This window comes from Geotrypetes seraphini, chromosome 5 (assembly GCF_902459505.1).
Source record: "Geotrypetes seraphini chromosome 5, aGeoSer1.1, whole genome shotgun sequence".
NCBI lineage: Eukaryota > Metazoa > Chordata > Amphibia > Gymnophiona > Dermophiidae > Geotrypetes > Geotrypetes seraphini.
Window position 1 is genome coordinate 203,447,561 of NC_047088.1, and position 22,699 is coordinate 203,470,259.

The window sequence follows — 22,699 nt, forward strand, 5'->3', positions numbered from 1 at the left end:
AAGAAGATGGAGGGTCCATCTTCTCTCCCTTTCCCTTCTCAGCTGCCCTCCCATCCCATATCTCTCCCTCCCTCTGGGCTTCTCTCTCTCTTTCCAACTACCCTCTCCCATCTCTCCCTCCCTCCCATCCAGGTCCACCCTCTCTTTCCAACTACCCTACCCTCCTCTCTCCCTCCCTTTGCACCACTCTCGGGTCCCTTTCTCTTCTTAACTGTCCTCCCTTCAAGTATCTTTCCCCTTTCCTCCACACCACCTCATATCCATCTTCTCTCACTCCAGACCATTGCCCGCCATCTCTCTACCCTGTTTCCAGCACCATAAGTTCTTCCCCTACCCTTCCTTCAGCTTGGCACTTCTTTGAACCCCCTCCCATATTCTACTTTTTAAAAAAAATGGTCCAGGGGGCTTCGTAACGGCATGCCCTCCCCCTTTTATCTGCACCAATCCAACATCGCCTTTACCTTCGGTCTTGCTAACAAATCCATTTTTGCTTCAGAGGACTGCCGGCCGCAGCAGCAATTCTGAAGCACTGCCTGTAGCCCCTCTCCATGCTTTCCTTCTGCCGCAGTCCATCCCCAATGACACAACTTCCTGTTTCTGCCTGAGTGGACAGCTGCAGAAGGAAAGCACACTGGGGGGGGGGGGGGGACACAGGCAGTGCTTCAGAATTGCTGTCATCACTGGCAGTCCCCTGCACCAAAAATGATTTGTTAGCAAGATCAAAGGTGAAGGTGACATTGGACCGGCGTGGTTAGAAAGGGTAAAACATGCCAGCCCATGGGGGTGGGGAGGACTCCTAGAGCTTTGGAGACCAGGGCAGTTGCCTTGTTTGCCCTCCTAACGCTGGTCCTGCGTGCATCTACTAACCTTTCTGTAAAAAAAAGTATTTCCTTAGATTATACCTGAGCCTACCACCTCTTAACTTCATTCCATGGCCTATTACCCTGGAGTTTTCTTTCAATTGAGAGACTTGCCTCATGCCTATTTATACCAGATAGGTATTTAAACATCTCTATTATCTTTCCTCTTTCCTCCAAAGTATACATATGAGATCTTTAAGTCTACCCCATATGCCTTAGGATGAAAGACCACCGACCATTTTAGTAGCCTTTCTCTGGACCAACTCTATCCTATTTATATATTTTTGAAGGTGCACTTTCCCGAATTGTACACAATTCTAAATGAGGTCTCACCAGAGTCTTATACAGGGGAATCAATACCTCCTTTTTCCTACTGGCCATACCTCTCCCTAAGCACCCAAGCTTCCTTCTAGCTTTAACCATTGCCTTTTCAGCATGTTTGGCTACCTTAAGATCATTACATACTATCACCAAGTCACTATCACATACTATACCTAAGTCCTGCTCCTCTTTCATGCACAAAAATTCTTCACTCCCTAAACTGTACCATTCCCTTGGATTTTTGAGGCCCAAATGCATGGCCTTGCATTTTTTAGCATTAAAGTTTAGCTGCCAAATTTCAGACCATTCTTCAGGCTTCACTAGACCCTTCCTCACGTTATCCATACCATTAGGGGTATCTACTCTATTGCAGATTTTGGTATCATCTGCAAAGAGGAAAATCTTACCTGACAGCCCTTCAGCAATATTGCTTAGAAAAATGTTAAAAACAGGCCCAAGAACTAAACCTTGAGGCACACTACTGTTAACATCCCTTACCTCCAAGCGATGTTCATTGACCACCCTCTGTCGCCTTCCACTCAACTGTCACTTTGGGGTCCATTCGGAAGGCACTCAGTTTATTTGATGCCTGTGTGGAACACTGTCAAAGGCTTTGCTAAAATCTAAATATACCACATCTAGCACTTTCCCTCTTGTGGAATGGCAGCCATCACTGGTATCTAACTGCTCACAGAACTTCATCCTTCTCAAAAATGACTCTTACTCCCATAAATATCAGCAACCAAATTTATTAGGACAACTATATCTGGGTTTCTCATTACCCCCCCAATGTTTTAAACACAAAGGAAAAATCATCAATCTCTCATTAAATCCAAACCCACTGGCCCTTTAATTTCCAACACACTCAGCCATCCAGCATAGTTCAGGATTGTCTTTGCACATGACTCTTAATTCTCTCACTTGTCTTCAGGATTGACCAAATCACAGTCTTTAGTTCCACGAAGGCAAGTTCCAGGCTCCAAATAAAGAATAAAAGTGTGAAGTATTACAATTTAGCTGGTGGTCTTGGGAAAACTCCTTTCTTATAATGGAGTTTAAACTTCTCAATCTTTAATGGAATAACTCAGACAGGTTTACCCCTGGAATTCTCTAAAGCCTTCACCACCTTCAGTTTTGTACTTTTAAAGTTAATTTCTTAGGCCCAGATTCTCAAAACTTTAATGCCGTCGCTGAACTGTTTTCCGACAGTTTGGCCTGCATGCATTTTAGTGGCAGATTATCTAAACAGATTTTCTCTGACTTTAGCAACATTTCTAGCAGTCTCTGACACTGAAATGCAAATGGGCTCTTTAACATTAAAATGAGCCATCCAGTGGATTTTTAAAAAAATTGCCAAAAGCCATTTTCTAAAAGCGGCGTCGGCTTCTGGCAACAAAAATAAGCGACTAGTCCAGGGGTGCCGATTCAGGCATGACAGTGTCAGAGACTGCTAGAAAGCTATGTTGTGATGCAGTGGGAGAGATGCTCATTCCCAGGATGCACCTGGGAGGGGAAGACCCATTTTGGAAGAATCAGGCCAGCTTGGTGGAGGGAATCTGTGTCCCTTAGGTCACAGATCTAAATGAAGGTAAGGTGGGGGCATCGGAGTGGAAGAGAGTGGGCATCCATCCTGCTGCAAGGGGGGGGGGGTCACAGCAGCGGGGGAGAGTGGGCATCTCTCCCACTACAGGGGGGCACAGCCGGGCAGTAGTGGTAGTTTCTTAGCAGTGGGAGAGAGTGGGCTTCTCTCCCGCTGCAGGGTGGGGCGCAGCCAGGTGGTGGTTTCACTTGGCAGTGGGAATCGGCATCTCTCCCACTGCAGAGGGGTTGCCACTGCTGCGGGGGGGAGGGGGTTGTTGGTTGGCAGCGGGAGAGATTGAACATCTCTCTCACTGTTGTGTTTTTTTAATATTTACTTATTCATTTCTCAAAACAAATACACAAGATAACCTCTTCTTACAGAAAAACAGAGCATTGGTATTACAATTTCAAATTAAATTTCCCTAAGAAATAATAATCTTATAGGCATTAACATTCAGGTTACAAAAGTAGCCCAATACATGTCCTTTTAATATTCAAAACCCTCAAAACTAAAGAACCAGCAATCATTGATAAACAGAACAAGGAGCACGAGTATAGCATGTCAGGTGCAACTCTGGGTAAGAGCGAACAAGAAAAAGACCCGGGGGTACTGATAGATAGGACCCTGAAACCGTCAGCACAATATGCAGCGGCGGCAAAGAAAGCAAATAGAATGTTGGGCATAATAAATAAGGGAATCACGAGTAGATCGGAGAGGGTCATAATGCCGCTTTATAGAGCAATGGTCAGACCACACTTGGAATACTGTGTCCAACACTGGTCTCCCTACCTAAAGAAGGATATAAAACTGCTGGAGAGGGTGCAGAGGCGAGCAACGAAGCTGGTAAAAGATATGGAGAACTTGAACTACAAAGAACGACTTAGAAAACTGGGACTGTTCTCCCTTGAGAAGAGGAGACTGCGAGGGGATCTGATTGAGACTTTTAAAATAATAAAAGGAATCGACAAGATAGAGCAGGATAAAAAGTTATTTACGATGTCAAAAGTGACTAGGACAAGAGGTCATGGACTGAAGCTGAAGGGGGACAAGCCCAGGACAAATGCCAGGAAGTTCTGCTTCACACAGCGAGTGGTAGACACCTGGAACGCTCTCCCGGTGGAGGTTGCTGCGGAACCCACCATTCTAGGATTTAAGGGCAAGTTAGATGCACATCTCCTCGAAAGATGCATAGAAGGATATGGGTGACTAAGTTTTTGCCAGGTCACACATGGCTGGGCCTCCACGTGAGCAGATCACCGGACTTGATGGACCTAGGGTCTGATCCGGAGATGGCAGTTCTTATGTTCTTACGAATCTAATAGATCCTTAAGATCCTCTGGACAGCATCTACTTTGGGTTACTTCTTTAAAAATAATAAATATCCATAGAACAACAACAATTACCATACCCACACTCTGGAATGCATTACCCACTTATCTTCGGGTAGAGCAAAACTTAGATAAATTTAAAGGAGCTTTAAAAAGCTTCTTATTCATTGATGCTTTTGGTTAACTATGCTACTATTCTTTTCTTATTGAACCCCTTAGTCCTTTTGTTTTTTTCCCATATAAGTTTTCTTTTCTGTATTTATTGTAATTCTCCCCCTATCCTTTTGTTCTTATTACATTTATTTTGTGTCTTGTTTGTCTGAGTATATTTCATCTGTTTAATACTGTTGTTTTTAATTCTGGTTTTATTTCTGTTCTTACCCTATTTTATTGCTGTAATACGCTTAGGGCTCCTTTTACAAAGCCGCACTAGGGCCTTAACGCACGGAATAGTGCGCGCTAAACTGCCGCGCGTGCTAGCCCCTACCGCCTCCTTTTGAGCAGGCGGTAGATTTTCAGCTAGTGCACGCTAATCCGGTGCATGTGTTAAAAACGTTAGCGCACCTTTGTAAAAGGAGCCCTTAGTATTTTGATACGCATTTAATCAAATTTACAATAACTTGGAAACTATTAAATCCTAACAAACATTGTAAGTTCTTATTTGACCTCAATAAGGTGGAGAAGCAAATAAGAAAAGATAAGAACTAACTAATTAAACATCATTGTAGAAGAAAAGGCTTAACGTTATTATAGAAAAAAACCAGCTCATTTTCTTTTAAAGCAGCCACTAACTATATAACTTTCTTTGTGTCCAGAAAGCTACGAAGTTGCTCCAGTACAAAAAATACATATTCGATCCCAGTATAGCAAATGATACATTTACATGGATAACTTAGCAAGAATATAACTCCCTTTTTTTTTTTTTTTTACTTCTTCCCTCGTACTCAGAAAAAGTTTTCTCCGATCCTAAACTAAACTAAACCTTAGGTTTGTATACCGCACCATCTCCATAGTCGTGGAGCTCGGCACGGTTTACAGGAATTGTGGTGAGAAAGGAACTCCAAGGAAAGGGCTAGATGAAGATCGGAGGAAAGAAGAATGTTTAGAGGACTAGGATGTCAGATGAGGAGGGAGTGTTAGATTTTTGAGAAAAGCCAGGTTTTCAGATGCTCACGGAAGGGTTGGAGAGAACTCAGGTTCCGAAGAGGGGAGGTAAGGTTGTTCCAGAGCTCGGTGAATCTGAAGGGGAGGGAAGTCCCCAGTTTTCCTGGGTGGGAAATGCCTTTTAATGAGGGGAAGGATAATTTCGATTTTTGGGTAGGTCTATTGGTATTAAGATTTGAGGAGTTCCAAGAAAGTGGAATTAATGGAGGAAGGATGCCGTGGAGGATCTTTAAAGTTAGGCAGATGCATTTGAAGTGGACTCTGGAAATTATCGGAAGCCAGTGAAGCTTGAATAGGAGCGGTGAGACGCAATCGAATTTACTTTTTGCAAAGATAAGCTTGGCCGTGGCATTCTGAATCCGTTGGAGTCTGTGAAGGTTTTTCTTCATTAGGCTTATGAAGATAGAATTGCAATAGTCCAGTCTGGAGAAGATGATGGAATGGACGAGAACAGCAAAATGTTTTTGATGGAAACAGGATCTTACTTTCCTCAGCATGTGTAGGCTGAAATAGCATTTTTTTTACCAGGGAGTTGAGGTGGTCATTGAAGGACAATGTAGAATCAATGATAACGTCCAGGACCTTGCTGGAGAATTCGAGCTGCAGAGTGGAGCCAGAGGACAGTGGGATTGAGGTGGGTAGCTGAACTAATTTTGGGCCAAGCCAAAGTAGTTTTGTCTTGGATTCATTCAATTTCATTTGGACGGTGTGGGCCCACGGTTGGAGGTTCGAGATACAAGAGGATATGTTCTCTGAGAGATTAGTGAGGTTCGAGTCGGTCTCGAGGAGGACAAGGATGTCATCAGCATAGGTGTAAATTGTTTCAAGGGGGGATAGATGGAGGAGTTTTAGAGAGGACATATAAATGTTGAAAAGGATAGGAGATAAAGGTGAACCTTGCGGGACTCCACAGGATTGGTTTCCAGGGGGAGGATGAGGTGCCATTCATGTTGACAATGTAGGATCGGGAACGAAGGAATTTTGAGAACCATTCAAGGACTGTAGAGGTGATGCCAATCTCAGAGAGTTGGTAAATTAGAATATCATGGTGCACAACGTCGAAAGCGGCAGAAAGATCGAATTGCAGGAGGACGGCGAACTTGTTGCAGGAGTGAAGTTGTTGAACCTTGGAAATTAGGGAGGTCAATAAGGATTCAGTTCTGAAGTTGGGGCGAAAGCCAAATTGGTAAGGTAGGAGAATGGAGAATTTCTCTAGATAGGATGAGAGTTGGGTCGATATGATGGACTCGAGCATCTTGGTTAGGAGAGGGATATTTGCTATTGGGCGATAGCTGGATGGTGTGGAAGGGTCGAGGTCGGGTTTTTTCAATAGGGGGGTTAAGGCGATACGGCCCATTTCTAGGAGCCCGTGTAGGCAAATTCAACGTGGATATCAAAAACAGTCCTGAAAACCTGACTGGCAAAGGGGTACTCCAGGATCCAGGACCGAGTTGAAAAACACTGCCCTAGAGCACCCAAAGCCTTGAAAAAAAATGTTGAATACCAGGAAATAATAAATATTAAGCAGAACAGATGAAAGAGGCACCTCTTTCTCATTTTCTGAAAGAAAAAACTGAGGAGGGCAGTGCCCAGTGATGCAGAGAGATGGAGTTGAAAATGTAAGATGATACCTTCCGCATCCCTTGCGGGTGAAGATACACTACCCAAAGGTTCAGGACCCATGTGCTTTTTGCATTGGAAAATCAGCTTCTGCAGTTTCCAACTTATTAATAACTTGCTTCCTTAGGGTTCCTGGAGTCTCCCAAGGGCGATGAGAGCTGATAGCAGTGAAGGCAGTGTCCTTAGAGTTGTGAGAGGGCAAAGAATTCAGCCTGCTGGAGCTTGCCTAATTACCGCTTGACTCCCTTTCTGCAGAGGGGGAGGACATTTAGCACTGCTAGTAATCACAGCTTTGTACGGTGTGTGTCCCTGCCCAAAGAGCTTAGTCTAAGCGAGTATCTGAGCAATAGGCAAGTGATTTGTTCAAGGTCACAGAGTCTGTAACAGACCCTTACATTTAAATGAGTCAGTGCATTCACAAACACTTTTCAAGATCAGAAAGGGGGGGATGATTTCACTGTGGGCTACTGTTAAAATGTGTTATTTCAGCGTTAATCCCATTTATTAGTATCTAGGTTTCATTGCATAAAATGGGCCTTGTGCTAAATTAGCACAAGTCAATGGTAAAATTACACTTCTTAACAGTAGTCCACATTGATAACTCCCCCCCAAACTGGCTAATCTTAACTTTTGTTAGTCACAATAAAGAAAAGGACATAATTGAAGAACCAGCATCAAAAGAACACAAAAGTGGAAAGAAGTTTCAATCCCTGCCAAGAAAAAAACCTTGGAGGAAATCAGCAGACCAGCTAAAAGCCAAACAAAGGATCAGCAAACAATAGTTTTAAATAGAAAAAGGGCAATTCTATAAAGTGACACTTAAATGTCTATGCTCTTATGTCTCTGGGTGCTTTCCTATCTAATTACTGGAGTTCCTTTCTATATTGTTTTTGATTTTGATGTTGTCTATCATCATGTTCTTGTTTAAAGCCAAGTGGTAGAGTAAGTTTAATAAAGTAAACATTAAGGAGCATGTTTAGTGTGGCACGTCTAACCTGGTATAGAAAGCACATGGTAGCTTTAGTCTGTTGAAAAACTTAGGAACAACACCTTACAACAGCTCAATAAAAGGCATAAGTTGCCACACTTAAGTTTACCTTACAATTCATGTAACCGATAGTATTCTGTAAGCTGATGTGTTGGTAGGTGGAATAATCATGACAAGCCTCTGCTTCATCCAAGAATATGTTCCCTCACATAATTATGTGGTAAACAACTTAGGCACACTTTTTATATAACATAACACCTAGCCCTTATGTGCATAAATGGTAATTATTGACATTACTTAAGTACATATCTGTGAGTACTCTATAAAGTTTGACACCTGAATAAAGACGCCCATTATAGAATTGCCCTGAAAGATTTTTAAAATGATTTAAGAGCTTCTTGGGTTTAGAAGTCAACCAGGAGAAAAGCGAATGAAGTCCACTTCGATATCAACCTGCAATGATAGAAATTTTAATTGATTTCTTCAAATGTATAACTTTCCAAGAACTTGTTTTTTATTTATAATTTTGTTTATACTATTTACTTTAGGAAGGCTTTATTCCCTCCAAAACATTAGGGAAATTTAAATTTAGCCCAAATTCTAAGACTGATGGCACTGCTTTTGCTTTCAAGTATCAATAAAATCTTAACTGAAGATCCTTTTTCTTTTCTGGTTCAAGTGTTTAGTCCATCCTTCCACCCCTGAACAGTTCTAAGCATGGAGACTAAAGTGGGCTTGTTATCCCCTGAGACTAACTGATACATTAAAAGTTAGAGGGTGGGGCAGCACCAGGACAAATGATGGATGAATTTAACACTAAGCATGACGGATATCACAAAATTGTTTTAAAACTTAAATACTTGACATGTCCCGTGCAGACTAGTGGTGGTGATGGTGGTGGGTTGGGGGGGGGGGGTTGTACACTGTGATGTATATTAACACTTGTAATAACACACACATTATAAGCACTAACAACACAAAACCAAAAGAAAAATTATTTAAGATTCGGGGCTTCATCCCATTCTATTTCCCATAGCCTGTTTGAAAAAGAAGATGGGGCAATCCCCACTTGCTTCTGTCCTAATGGGTCCATAATCCAAAATGGGGCTGCCAGACCTAAACCAGCAATGTTTTGCTTTACCTAAGTAACTGAGGAAACCTTTTCTAAACAGTAAAAAAGAAACAAAGCCCTAATTGCTAAAGAACATCCTCAGTCTTCACACTAGATTTTCTTCTGTGACTACAAGAATAATTTGTGAAAGTAGCTGTTAAAAAAAAATGAAAACCTAAAGATTTAAATTTTTTTCTTAAGAGAAAGTTTGTCATCTTTAGTTGCAGCTGAAGCAACTGCTTCCTTAAATTTTGCTTTTTAGAAGATGTTCTTCGTCTATAATACAGAAAAATTATGGCTCCCTTGAAAAAACAGACATACAGCAAAGGTTTTTCCCCAGTGTGTGAGTAAAAGATGCAGTAGGTTACTGTGGCAGGTCTGTGAACTACTTGCTCATATTTTATGTGGAGTACCAGAAGCCACCGTCGCTCTGAACAAATGAAAAGCATGGCATATACTGCACAGATCCTTTTTTTTTCTTTAAGTAAAAAGTTCAAACTATGTTCATAGCTAATGCACTCCTATTTTGGTTTAAGTCACATTTTAAAGAAACTTTCAGTGGATGTTAAATCAAGATTGTCTAACATGCAGAGAGAGACTGGAAATATTTTCTACATCGAATCTTACCGACTTCTTCTTATGAAACTTGAATGATGCTGGTAAGTCATATCTAAGTTCTGTAGTATACAAGAGAATAAAAAGAAAAATTCAGCTTCCTATACAAAGTATATTATAAAATTAGACCCTGGTCTCTTTAACATGTCCACTTTACCCTCCTCCTTTATTGTTCTGATTTAAACAAAGTCTTACAGGGAATACGCAGGACTGGACATCTAGACTGGACTAAACAAGTTTCCACCTCTAGAGAATGACGCAGGGCAAAAATTTGTCCCTATCCCCACAAGCTCAGTCCTATCCTGAGCTCGGCCCCCATCCCATCCGCACAAGCCTCGAATAGTTATGATTTTATACTAAACTTATTTTATTAAAGTATAAAAAGAAACAATATTCTGTACAATTGTCGTTTTATGAACACAAATAATACACAGCAAGGATCAACAAAATCCCTGTCTCTCCTCCCCTCCCCTTCACAAATATCCCCTCCACTATCGAGAAAACTGAATAAGCCAAATTATTACAGAATGCTATACAGAAAAATCATGCTAACAGAATACTATCAGGAATAGTGTTAGGGGAGTGCAACTAGGGCAGCTGCCACCTGGTCAGAGAGAGCCCTAAGCCATCTGGAAGCTAAAGAAGCATGGTCTGGACTTTGCGGTCCCCAGTAATGTCTAATACCAGCTCTAGCAGGATACGTATTTCAAATCTGATATATTTTAATCACAAAATAGAAAATAAAATTATTTTTTCTACCTTTTGTTGTCTCATTATTTTATTCTTCAAATCATGTTGGTCTCAGGCACTGGTCTATGTTTTATTGTCTTCTCTTAACTCACTTGCCAGGGTCTCCATGCTCACCATCTATCTTCTATCTCTGTGTATGTATTGTTCCCCATGTTCAGCATCTCCCTTCTATATGTCTCCATACGTCCCTTTCTAGTATTTCCCCTGTGCCCATCTCCCTGCCTTCATCATCTCACCATTCTATGATCCCCCTCCTCCTGTGTACCGCATCACTCCTCTATATTTATTTATACCGTTCTATACCATTTATTTATACTGTTCTATACCGTTCTCCCAGGGGAGCTCAGAACGGTTTACATGTTTCAAGTATTCAAGCATTTTTCCCTGTCTGTCCCAGTGGGTTCACAATCTATCTAATATACTTTTTATATCCCTATGTCCCCCCCCCCACCCGCTCCTGCATCTAGTACTTTCCCTCTGTGTCCTTATACCCCCTCCCTTGTCTGGCATTGCCCCACTCTGTCCATGTACCATTCCCATTCCTATTGCATTAGAAATCAGCATTATGGAATTTTTTTTTTGGGTGGGGAGAGAGAACTTACCCGCTATTACTTCCATCTTTATTTTCCATTCTTCTGCTTTCTTTTGAATATGCTGACAAGAAACCAAACTTTAGTGAACAGTGTGCAGCTGTGTATGATCCCTCATCTACATTAAGTGAGGTAAGCTAAAATAAGGGAAGAAGCATAAGGCTCACTGAAGGCACTTTAGGCCTGATAAATGGTGCCTAGCAATGCTTAACTTGTAGATGCCACTCTGCGCAGTTGTCAATCAACTGCTAGGTGTCCTTTATAGAATGATGCCTAGCGGCACCTAAGCAAACTAATCTAATCTAAATTGGTATTTATAAACCACTTTTATTCCTACAAATAGGTTCAGAGCAGCTCACAATAAAAATTGAGTACCTGAATAAATTCATGAAAATCGTTCCGAGCTCCTTTGGGAGAATGGTATAGAACATTGAAATAAATTATTGAATGATATTTATGTTACCTGTATAGATAATAGTGTAATATGTGGAATATCTTTTGTTCTTTCATTTGTATGACACTGTTTTTGATTAAAAATCAATAAAGAATTAAAAAAAAAAAATTCCTACTTATTAAAGGATAAAATTCATCACAAACATATAATCATAAAATTTCTAACTTATAAACTTCTCAAATAAATATGGGGTCCTTTTATTAAGGCGCGCTAACTGATTTAGCACGCGCTAAATCCTAAGGCACCCATACAATATAATGGGTGTCTTTAGCATTTAGCGCATGCTAAATCAGTTAGCACGACTTAATAATAGAACTATGTCTTCAGACCTTTCCAAAAGAGCATATATGAAAATTGATTTTTCAACGACTGAGATAAAGCATTCCGAATTTGTACAGACTGATAAGAGAAAGAATTTACTAGAAATGTTTTAGTCTAATTCCTTTAAACAAAGGTGTAACTATATCTAGTCTATGAGATGTTTGACTGGAATTAGATCTAATTGGAAAAGATATTATTTGAAAAACCTGTGCCGAGGTCAGTCCATAAAAAGTCTTAAAAATAAAACAAGTTTTAAATGCTATTTTGTGCTTGGAATGATAACCAATGAAGCTCTTGGAACAAAGGTGACACTTGAGTGAACTTACCCTGTCTAAATATCATTTGAGCAGTCATATTCTGCAATAGTTGTATCCTATTCCTCATACCTGAATACAAAATACTAAAATAATCTAATTGGGACCTAGCCTAATTTCCCATCATCTACCTCAAGATACCTAAGTCAATCAGGTAAGTCTGCCCCAAACCATGCTTACTTTTCAGGTAGGCGTCATTAGGTGTTGCAGGGCACCCTGACAGGTATTGCTAGACATCACATGATATTCTACTACTACTTATTTCTGTATTGTTGCTACACATACACAGTACTGTACATTAAAACATTCAAGAGACAGTCCAAACAGGACAAGTATTCCATAAAACTCAAATTAACAATTAAAATAATTGGGTTTTAATGGTGTGGTCAATTATTGTGCCATTTAACCCATTAAAAAACAATTAACTTAGGTGCTGCTAGGCATCCTCAATGTAACCTAGGTATCTCTAATAGAACTTTTTAGAATCAAGCCCCTTGTGTCTCCATTCCAGTCCACTAGTAATCCTTAATAATAATGCAGGAAGTTTGCACAGCTTCTGACTGGGCTGGAGCTGGAGTGGTCAGGGGAAAAAGTGGCTGGCTGAGCCTTTGCCTTATAGCTGAAATATTCAATTTATTTTATTTTACTTACTTCTCGGGTAGAGGTTTTGTGCAATGAATATACTGCTTCTCTTGCGATCTGTAAAGCAGTCTTGAGAAAAGTCATATCCAGACCTGTGAAAGGACATACACCAACTGATTTTTACTGTAGACTTTATAGCCGAGTTAAAAACCAAAAGAAAAAAATCCACAATTTCTCAAATTCCCTAAGTTTAGAGATTATCAACTAATGTATAGTAATGTCAGTCTAAAAGGCCCAGATTCTCATGCAAAAAATGTTCAAACTTCGACATAGATTGGTTCTTGTTACAAGATGCTACCTGCAGTAACGCTCAAAATTCACATTGGCCACAGTTACCTATAAAGTGAAATGCAACTGCGAGTAGATGCCGACAAGCTAAACTATATACAGCACAGATTCCCTGAAATCTTCAACACCAAACTATGTGCTGCTTCTCATTGTACAGGTCTGCTCCACAGCACCTCGAAACAGGCACTGCCTTGCATTTACCAGAGCACCAGTAATTTGTTTAGAGATCTGCGAGTCCCTGGCTTCCTGAACTAATGCAAATTATCTTGGTACTGTTGAGGCTTATCCTACAAATCATGAAAAAAGAGCATTTCATTTATATCAATGTTCATTCCCCACATATATAAGTGCAACCAACATCTAAATGTACAGGAAAGCTGGTTGCACCTTTTATAGTAGATATACTTCTAAAGTAATTTTTTGTCCATATTTTGCAACAGTTTGGCTTTATTGCTGCTGGATGGGAGCAGGCTAGTTTAATATTTCCTGATGGAGGAGGTGGTGATTATTAGATTTCACTTTTTGTATGATGGAAACAGAATGAAAGATTTACTACAAATAAACAACACTGACCTTTATTATATTTTGTTCCAAACGGAGGGTTCATTATCACCGTATCAAACCTTTTTAGCATTTTGTCTGATGGTAGAGAGCAAACATTGCACTGAATCATGTCAACATTTGTCAGTTCAAACTCTTCGACGTTTGCTTTAAATATTTCCAGTGCATCTTCATCTAGGTCAAAACCTACACACAACCTTCAACAGGGAGAACAGCCATTACAATTTTTTTTTAAGTTCAATGAGTTTTTATTAAGGTTTTACAACAAAACAGAAAATAATACAGATGTGTAACATCAAAACATTGCATTAAGACGTATATTGAATCATAGCAGATCCGTAATGTAATGCCCCAAACCAGGGGAACAATAATACAAAGGATTAGTATTTCCAGGAAGAGGGAAAAAGAAAAAGGGAGGAAAGAACAGATCAGGATATCTTGTACTTAAACACTGATGTAAAGTCTGTACACAATCAAATGATAAACATGTACCAACATAATAATCAATAACATTAAGATAATGAGGCATAGAGGAATTATGATTTCGATTATAATGTCAAATATAGTCAAAGGGCATAATAATGTAAGAGTGTCATGAATAATAAGGGTTAATCTGGAGGATTAAATGGTAAATCAGCATATTGTAGTAAGGGGCCCCAAAGCCTGTTAAACTTATGCATCAAGCCTAATCTTTCCGCAGCAATTTTCTCGTATTTGACTGTCAGGCAAGTAGTGTTCCACCAGATATCATAGGACACTCTTTCAAGGTTTTTAGCCATTACAATTTTTAATGAAATTCATACATTTTCCCTTATATTACACCTTATAAATACTGACACAGGGTAAATTTGACATGTTACAATTTAGAAGCACATTTTATTAATGTAACTTATCTTGTGTATCTTATGGAAACAGTTTCATGAACTGAATTTATCCTTCAACTATATATAATTTTATATTCTTATGATTTATTTACTCAAGGAGGTGAACAATAAGAATAACCTGGACCTAGGCAGTAGGGGGTCCTTCTATAAGTTGTGTTAGGTCAGCGTATCGCAAACTGTGTGCCGCGGCACACCAGTGTGCCTCCTGAGATTTCAGATGTGCAATGACACACTGGCGAGGAGGAGAGTCATCCATGCCGGCTGACTGCCTACAGGATGTGCCTCTCACTGCGAAAAGCACATCCTGTAGGAAGTCAGCTGGTGCGGATGACTCTTCTACTGGCTGGTGTCTCTCCTCCTCTCCCCACACCTCCTGGATCCACCAAAGCAGATTGTGGCGAGATGGGCCTCCGCGCATGTGCGGACATCGAAGCAATGATGTCACGCATGTGCATGTCTTCATTGCCTCGACAGCCAGACACTGCATTTAGTGTGCCATTGGCTGGAAAATTTGCATGACACTGTATTAGGTACTAAAGTGAAGTGGACGAATAGCCTAATAATGCAGTGGGGAACTGGTTCATTTTCCACTGCAAGCTCCCTGTGACCCTGGGCAAGTCACTTAACGCTCCATTGCCCAGGTACAAAACTTAGAAACATAGAAAATGACGGCAGAAAAGGGCCATGGCCCAACAAGTCTGCCCACTCTAATGACCCACCACCCTAATTTCTTCCTTGAAGTGATCCCATATGCTTATCCCATTTTTTCTTAAAATCTAGCACGCTGCTGGCTTTAATTGCCTGCAGTGGAAGATCATTCCAATGATCAACGACTCTTTCGGTGAAGAAATACTTCCTGGTGTCGCTATGAAATCTCCCACCCCTGATTTTCATCGGATGCCCTCTTGTTGCCGTAGGTCCTTTAAGAAAAAAAAATATTTTCTTCTACCTCAATACGGCCCGTGACATATTTGAAAGTCTCAATCATGTCTCCCCTCTCCCTGCGTTCTTCGAGTGAGTATAGCTGCAATGTACCCAGCCGTTCCTCATACGGGAGATCCTTGAGTCCTGAGACCATCCTACGTCGCTTTTAGAAAAGTCATAAAAACTGCCTTATTCGACAGATATATCACCTAAACATTAACTCCTCCAAACACTAATTCCAATTCTTTTTTTCCTAATATGTCCCCTCTGAAAATTCTTAACAAATTATATTCTGTAATTCGCTACTTTTTTCTAAAAGGGCCCTTCTGAAATTCTAAACAAATTGTATATTGTAATTCGCTGCATTTTTAAGATTCTGCATACTGTAATTTCACTGACTATCTACATATTGTAACTCGCTGATTGTCCAGCTCTCTTCGATGTGAACCGCCTAGAAGTCGCACGATTGTGGCGGTATAGAAGAATAAAGTTATTATTATTATTAGCTGAACCGACTCAACTCTCAGTACATCTTTTTGATAATGCGGCCTCCAGAATTGTACACAATATTCCAGATGAGGTCTCACCATGGATCTGTACTAGAGAATGACACGGTGGTTGTTACCTGCGGCTAGCCGTGAGTAGCCGCGGGTAACCCGCCGAAACGGGAAGAGAAAATTAGTGGTCCCTGCGGGGACGGGGACAAGGCCATTCACCGCCCCATGGAGCGATGAATGGTCTCGTCTCCACAGTGAAGCCAGCATGGATCGCGCGGTCCAGCATCCCCACCCGATCGCCGCATCCCACGTCCTGCCATCTCCCTCCCTCCACCTCACCTTAGGTGCTTGCCGAATCCGAGTTTAATTCTTCTCCCAGCCAGCACGCTTTCAATAAGTCGCGCGTGCGCAGCTGCTTGAATTGTTGAATCTCCTCTGACGCAACCAGAAACAGGAAATTGGGTCAAAGGAGAAGATTCAACAGCTCAAGCAGCCGTGCGCGTGGCTTATCGAAAGCGTGTGGCTGGGAGAAGAATTAAAGTCAGACTCAGCAGGCACCTAAGGTGAGGTGGAGGGAGGGAGATGGCAGGACGCGGCGATCGGGCGGGAGGGTGCTTCTGGACCACGCGATCTGTGATCGTGCATATTTCCTCACATTAGGAAAGAGGAAGTGGACAGTAGTCGTGGGGAAGGGGCGGGCAGAGTGATTGCGGGAACAGGGCGAGGACAGTGGTTGCGGTGACGGCGACGGGGCGGGGACGGGGCGGTGACAGGGATGGTGGTCGCAGGGACGGGGCGGTGATGGGGACAAATTTTTTCCCCGTGTCATTCTCTAATCTGTACAACGGCATTATAACTTCAGGCTTCCGGCTGACGAAACTTCTTCGTATATAACCCATCATTTGTCTAGCCTTGGATGAAGCTTTCTCCACTTGATTGGCAGTCTTCATGTCTTCACTAATGATCACTCCCAAGTCTCGTTCTGCTGCAGTTCTTGCTAAGGTCTCACCATTTAGGGTGTAAGTTCTGCATGGATTTCTGCTGCCAAGGTGCATGACCTTATACTTTTTGGCATTAAAACTTAGTTTATCAAATAAAGTAAATTGGATCTAGTATTATTCGACTGAATAAAATACAATAAAGTTTATATTGAGTGCTCAGTGTAATATCTCATTCAAAACCAGCAGGTTTATAGAATTAAGATGTATTGTAACTGCATCATTGCACTCACCTGCCTACCAACCCTTCAAAAACTTATTCAATCTGAACTGATCAAGTTGACTTATATAGCATTGAAAAAGTACTTAGCTTGATCCAGATGGAAATAATCAGCAGATTGAGTCCATTATCTTAGGATACATCTTCTCAAGATGAAAATAAAGGTATGTATTATCTTCAATTGTAAGCAGGAGCTGGCGTTCGTACAATGAACTATTACATTTTCATATGGCTGGTCTTCAAACTAAAAAGAAGTGAATCCCCAAAACAAGACAAAACAAAACAAAATAACTGCTCGAACTCATTTAACAAAAATCACCATGTGATCAAAGTTCCTCATCGTGAAAGGATAAAATGTTCAACATTTCCTCAACACCGATCGTGTTTCACCAAAAATTTCATCATCAGGAGAAAAGAAAGATAACTTCGGGTCTCCTAATGGAAGGAACACGTCGACAAAGAATCTCGTAGGTTCTCATCGTCCAGGATCGTGTCTAATTTGTGTTTGATTAGTGTTTCCATAAGTTTGCTCACTATTGATGTGAGACTCACCGGTCTGTAATTTGCGGCCTTCGCCTGCATCCCTTTTTGTGGAGTGGAATGACGTTAGCTGTTTTCCAGTCCAATGGGACTCTTCCTGTACTTAGGGAAAGATTGAAGAGCGCGGATAACGGTTCCGCCAGGACATCTCTCAACTCCCTAAGCACCCTGGGATGTAGTTTGTCTGGTCCCATGGCTTTGTTCACTTTGAGCCTTGATAGTTCATAGTAGACGCTGCTGGACGTAAACTCAAAATTTTGAAATGGGTCTTCCGAGCTTTCCCTTGTCTGCAACTGTGGACTGGATCCCGGCGCCTTGCAGGTAAAGACTGAGCAGAAGTATTCATTTAATAATTCGGCTTTATCGGAGTCCGATTCTACATAGTTCCCGTCTGGTGTCCTAAGGTGCACTATCCCATCTGTGTTCCTTTTTCTGTCATTAATATACCTGAAGAAGGATTTATCCCCCTTTTTAATGTTCTTTGCTAGGTTCTCTTCCATCTGGAGTTTGGCCTCTCTGACTGCTGTATTGACAGCTCTAGACTTGGCCTGATAGTCTTCTTTATTTTCTCGTTTTCCTGATTGTTTGTAGGAGATAAATGCTCTTATCTTCTTTTTTTACAAGGTCTGAGAGAACCACTGAGGTTTATTGTTTCTCCGCCGTTTACTTACTGTTTTTATATAGAGGTTGGTAGCTTCGTGTAGGGTAGATTTCAGAGCTGACCACATTACCTCTACATCATCTGTTCCGGCTTGGTTTTGCAGCGCCCGATAGACAAAATCTCCCATGCTTTTGAAGTCAGTGCCCTTAAAGCTGAGGACCTTTGTGGATGTGTTGGATCTAGTGAAACCTTTCCTGAGGTGAAACCATACCACTGGAGGCCAACATATCACCTACCAAAACCTCTGTGACACTTTCTCCATTGGTGAGTACCAGGTCCAGTATCGCCTGATCCCTAGTGGGCTCCAATACCATCTGTCTGAGTTGTGCTCCCTTTATGGAGGTAAGTAGCCTTCTGCTGCTGCTGGTCGTAGCGGAAAGTTTGTTTCAATCTGCATCAGGCATATTGAAGTCCCCTAACAACATCGTGTCTCCACGCATAGTGATGGTCTCTATGTCTTCGATTAATTCTATATCTATATCTTCCTGTTGTCTTGGAGGTCTGTATACTACACTAAGATACAGGCATTTGTCGTTCCCCTGGCCAGGTTCATCCAAAGGGATTCCCCGGTGTACTTGACATCTGCAATTCTGGTAACTTTGATGTCCTCTTTAGTGCATAGTGCTAACCCTCATCCTGTTTTGCCCTCTCTGTCTCAACGAAGTAAGTTATATCCCAGTATAGCCATATCCCACCCATGGGAATCCGTGAACCAGGTCTCAGATATTGCTACCACGTCTAGATCGGCGTTCCTAATTTCCATCTCTAATTCCAAAATTTTATTGCCTAAACTGTGAGCACCAACGTACATAGCCCTCCATACTTTATGTTTGCTGGGTCTCCGTGGAGATTTTCTCACCTGAGTTAGTGTGACTCCTACAGTACTGTTTGCAATGTGTGTACTTACCTCAGACTCAGAAATGGAGTGACAACTTACCCCGCCAGGATGGTTACTTACCTCACCTATACGTGAGTGGGTACCCTCCCCCAACTTATCTAGTTTAAAGCCCTCGAAGCAGGCGGGCTAGTCTGTGTCCAAAGATGTTCTTACCCCTTCTGGTCAGGTGGAGCCTGTCTGGTCCCTGTAGTCCTTGCAGTGCCTCACCATGGTTCAGGAATCCGAAGTTCATCTCTTTGCAACATCCGTGTAGCCACTCGTTTGCCCTCTGGATCCGATCTTCCCTGGCTCCTCCTTTTCCTCTCACTGGAAGAATCGAGGAAAAGACCACCTGCACTTCCATCCACCTCAGCTTCTCACCTATGGCACCAAAGTCTTCAGGTATTTTCTCCGGGGTGTTCCTGGCAGTGTCGTTCGTTCCGACGTGGATGAGAAGCATGGGGGAAGTGGTCTTGGGGCTTGATAAGTCTTTCTAAGCAGGCAGTCACATCCCGGATCCTGGCTCCTGGTAGACAACAAACCTCTCTTGATTGCACATCTGGTCTGCAAATTGGTCCCTCAGTGCCCCTCAGCAGGGAGTCCCCAATAACTATCACTCTGCGCTTCTTCGGGGGGAGCTGATCCGTTGTCGCCGGGACTGGAGCCATCTGTTGGACAACTTCCTTTACTTCATTGGCAGGTCCTTCCTGTAACAGTTGGAATCTATTCTACAAGATGATTTGTGGGGCTGATGTAAGACTGCCCTGTTTGCCAGAAAAAGAAAAAGAAGAAGAGGAAGGTCTCTTGTGTTTGCCTGTGGAGGAGGTTACCAGCTGCCAGGAGTCAGCGTCTCTAGCCTCTTCTTGTACCGCAATCGTTGATATCACAGCTGTAGATTTTGTCGGTCTGGGCGTCTCGAGGATGGTTGGTCTGAGCGTCTCGAGGATGGTCTTGTCTTGTGCCTGCTCAGTGATTTGAGACAGCTCTTGGATGACTCCGTCAATGAAGGCCTCATCTTCCTGGATGCTTCTCAGGCACTTCACCTCTTCCCTTAGGCTCCTCAGCTCCTGCAGGTTGTCTCCGTCTAGCTGACCAACCTCCTCTGTTTGTATGGAGACTGAAGTCTTCTGCTGGGGGATATTCTCGGTCTGCACAGAGACCTCTGTCCATCGTCCTGGGTCGGCCTCCATCTGCACGGAGACTGTGGTCATCCTCTGGATCTCTTCGGTGACTGGAACGCCAGTCTTGATTATAGTCTTGATGCTTCTAGTTCTCTCTGCCATTTTCAATAATTTTTTTTTTTTTTTACTCCTGCTTGGATGTCTGCTAAGGTTTGCCTGTTAGTTAGTTAGAGAGGTCTGCCTGTTAGAGAGGTCTGCCTGTTTAGTTAGTTAGTTGGAGAGATCTGCCTGTTAGGTCTCTGCCTGTTAGTTATTTAGAAAGGTCTGCTTGATTAGGTTTGCCTGTTAGTTAGTTAGAAAGGACTGCCTGTTAGGTCTCTGCCTGTTAGTTATTTAGAAAGGTCTGCTTGATTAGGTTTGCCTGTTAGTTAGAAAGATCTGCCTGTTAGATAGTTAGAAAGTTTGAAAGATAGTTTGAAAGTTAGTCAGTTAGTTAGTTGTATGTGCCTGGTGGTTGTACTCTGCCTTGTAGTGTGTTGTGTCCTAACCTTGGTGGTTTTCTGGAGTCCAGGTAAAAAAAAAAAAAGAAGATTCGGCCTTCCTGAGGCCCTTCGCAAAGGCACTCTCGCTAAGGCGAGTGCCTTTGCCGCTCACCGAACGGCTGCGCGTCATTGGCTCCTCCCCTTTTATGGGGGAGTTTGGCTGGTGATGTCGGGGGGGGGGGTAGGCGGAGTTATCTCTTGCCTCTTCCCCTCTTCGTGTCTTGTCTGCCTCCCTCTCTGCTTTCTCCGCTCCTCTTTCCGCTCCTCTCTCCACTTTCTCCGCTGTCTGCCTCCCTCTCTGCTTGCTCCGCTCTGTCCGCTCCTCTCTCCGCTTTCTCCGCTCTGTCTCTGTCCGCTCTACTCCCTGCTAGTTTCCTCTCTACTTCCTCCGCTCTCTGCTCTGCCACGTGCTCCGGGTTTTGCTAGACTCGGCTCCTCCTAACTCCCTTCGGCTGGCCTAAGCGCTATCCTCAATGGACTCTTCGCTGTTGGCTCCTCCTCTTTTATGGGGGAGTTCGGCTGGTGACGGGGGTAGGTGGAGTTATCTCTTGCCTCTTCCCCTCTCCATGTCTTGTCTGCCTCCCTCTCTGCTTGCTCCGCTCTGTCCGCTCCTCTCTCTGTTTCTTAGGTTGTAAGCTCATTAGGGTCAGAGAAAGTACCTGCATAGGTATGTAAACCAGTTTAGGCAGTACATCAAATCCATGACCATTTACTCTTTCCCTAATGCAACAAAAACATCCTAATGTGAGACAAGATAAAGTGGCATGCATCAGTTTTTGAACGTGTATGCGCTATTATTGCATAGTAACTATTTAGGGGAAATTTTTTAGGAGGCATATAAGAGGCAGAAAGTGGGCATTCCTGTGCAAACCAGTTAGTGCATCTATGTTACTGCAAACTAACTGATTAACGCACGGATAATGCAGGAATCCTTACCATTTAAAAAATCAAATTGGCAGTTAGTGCTCACAGAGTAATTTTTAAAAATGGCTGTGTGCTAATGGCCACGTTAGCCACAATCATTAATGAAATCAATAGAAAATTGGGGGTTTTATGGCCATCATAAAAATGGCATTGGCGCAAGAGAATGACAAACATAAGGACACACTATGTAGAGAATGACACAGGGATAAATTTTATCCCTGTACCTGCTCAATCCCCACAAACTCTATCTGATCCCATCCGTACAAGCCTCAAATTGTTATGATTTTATACTGAAATCAATAAAGAATAAAAAGAAGCAATATTCTGTACAACTGTCATTTTATAAATCACAAATATATAGAACAAGGATAAAAAATAACCCTGTCTCCTCTCCCCTTTCACAAATATTCCCTCCACTATCGAGAAAACTGAACAAGCCAAATTAAGAACATAAGAATTGCTGCCACTGGATCAGACCAGTGGTCCATCGTGCCCAGCAGTCAGCTCACGCGGCGGCCCTCTGATCAAAGATCAGAGCCCTAACTGAGACTAGCCCTACCTGAGCACGTTCCAGTTCAGCAGGAACTTGTCTAACTTTGTCTTGAATCCCTGGAGGGTTCCAGTTTTCTACCACTCTCTGGGTGAAGAACAATTTCCTTACGTTCCTACGGAATCTATCCCCTTTCAATTTTAGAGAGTGCCCTCTCGTTCTCCCTACCTTGGAGAAGGTGAACAACCTGTCCTTATCTACTAAGTCTATTCTCTTCAGTACCTTGAATGTTTCGATCATGTCCCCTCTCAATCTCCTCTGTTCGAGGGAGAAAAGGCCCAGTTTCTCTAATCTTTCACTGTATGGCAACTCCTCCAGTCCCTTAACCATTTTAGTTGCTCTTCTCTGGACCCTTTCGAGTAGTACCATGTCCTTCTTCATGTACGGTGACCAGTACTGGACGCAGTACTCCAGGTGAGGGCGCACCATGGCCTGGTACAGCGGCATGATAA

General features: G+C 42.3%; 1 protein-coding gene across 9 annotated transcripts in view; it reads right to left on the bottom strand.

Moving 5' to 3' along the window:
- METTL5 (methyltransferase like 5) overlaps positions 1-22,699 on the bottom strand; it is a 46,575-nt gene that overhangs the window by 8,232 nt on the left and 15,644 nt on the right. For 6 of the 9 annotated variants that reach the window (XM_033944169.1, XM_033944168.1, XM_033944167.1 and 3 more), the window contains exons 4-8: positions 13,522-13,706; positions 12,670-12,752; positions 10,942-10,993; positions 9,602-9,651; positions 6,261-8,316 (exon numbers count right to left, since the gene is read on the bottom strand). In XM_033944169.1, coding sequence (XP_033800060.1) covers positions 8,275-8,316; positions 9,602-9,651; positions 10,942-10,993; positions 12,670-12,752; positions 13,522-13,706 — 412 coding nt within the window. In that variant the 3' untranslated portion in view covers positions 6,261-8,274. Of the gene's footprint in view, positions 1-6,260; positions 8,317-9,601; positions 9,652-10,941; positions 10,994-12,669; positions 12,753-13,521; positions 13,707-22,699 lie in introns of those variants that run through there. The other 3 variants (XM_033944166.1, XM_033944172.1, XM_033944173.1) reach the window with 3 other exon arrangements.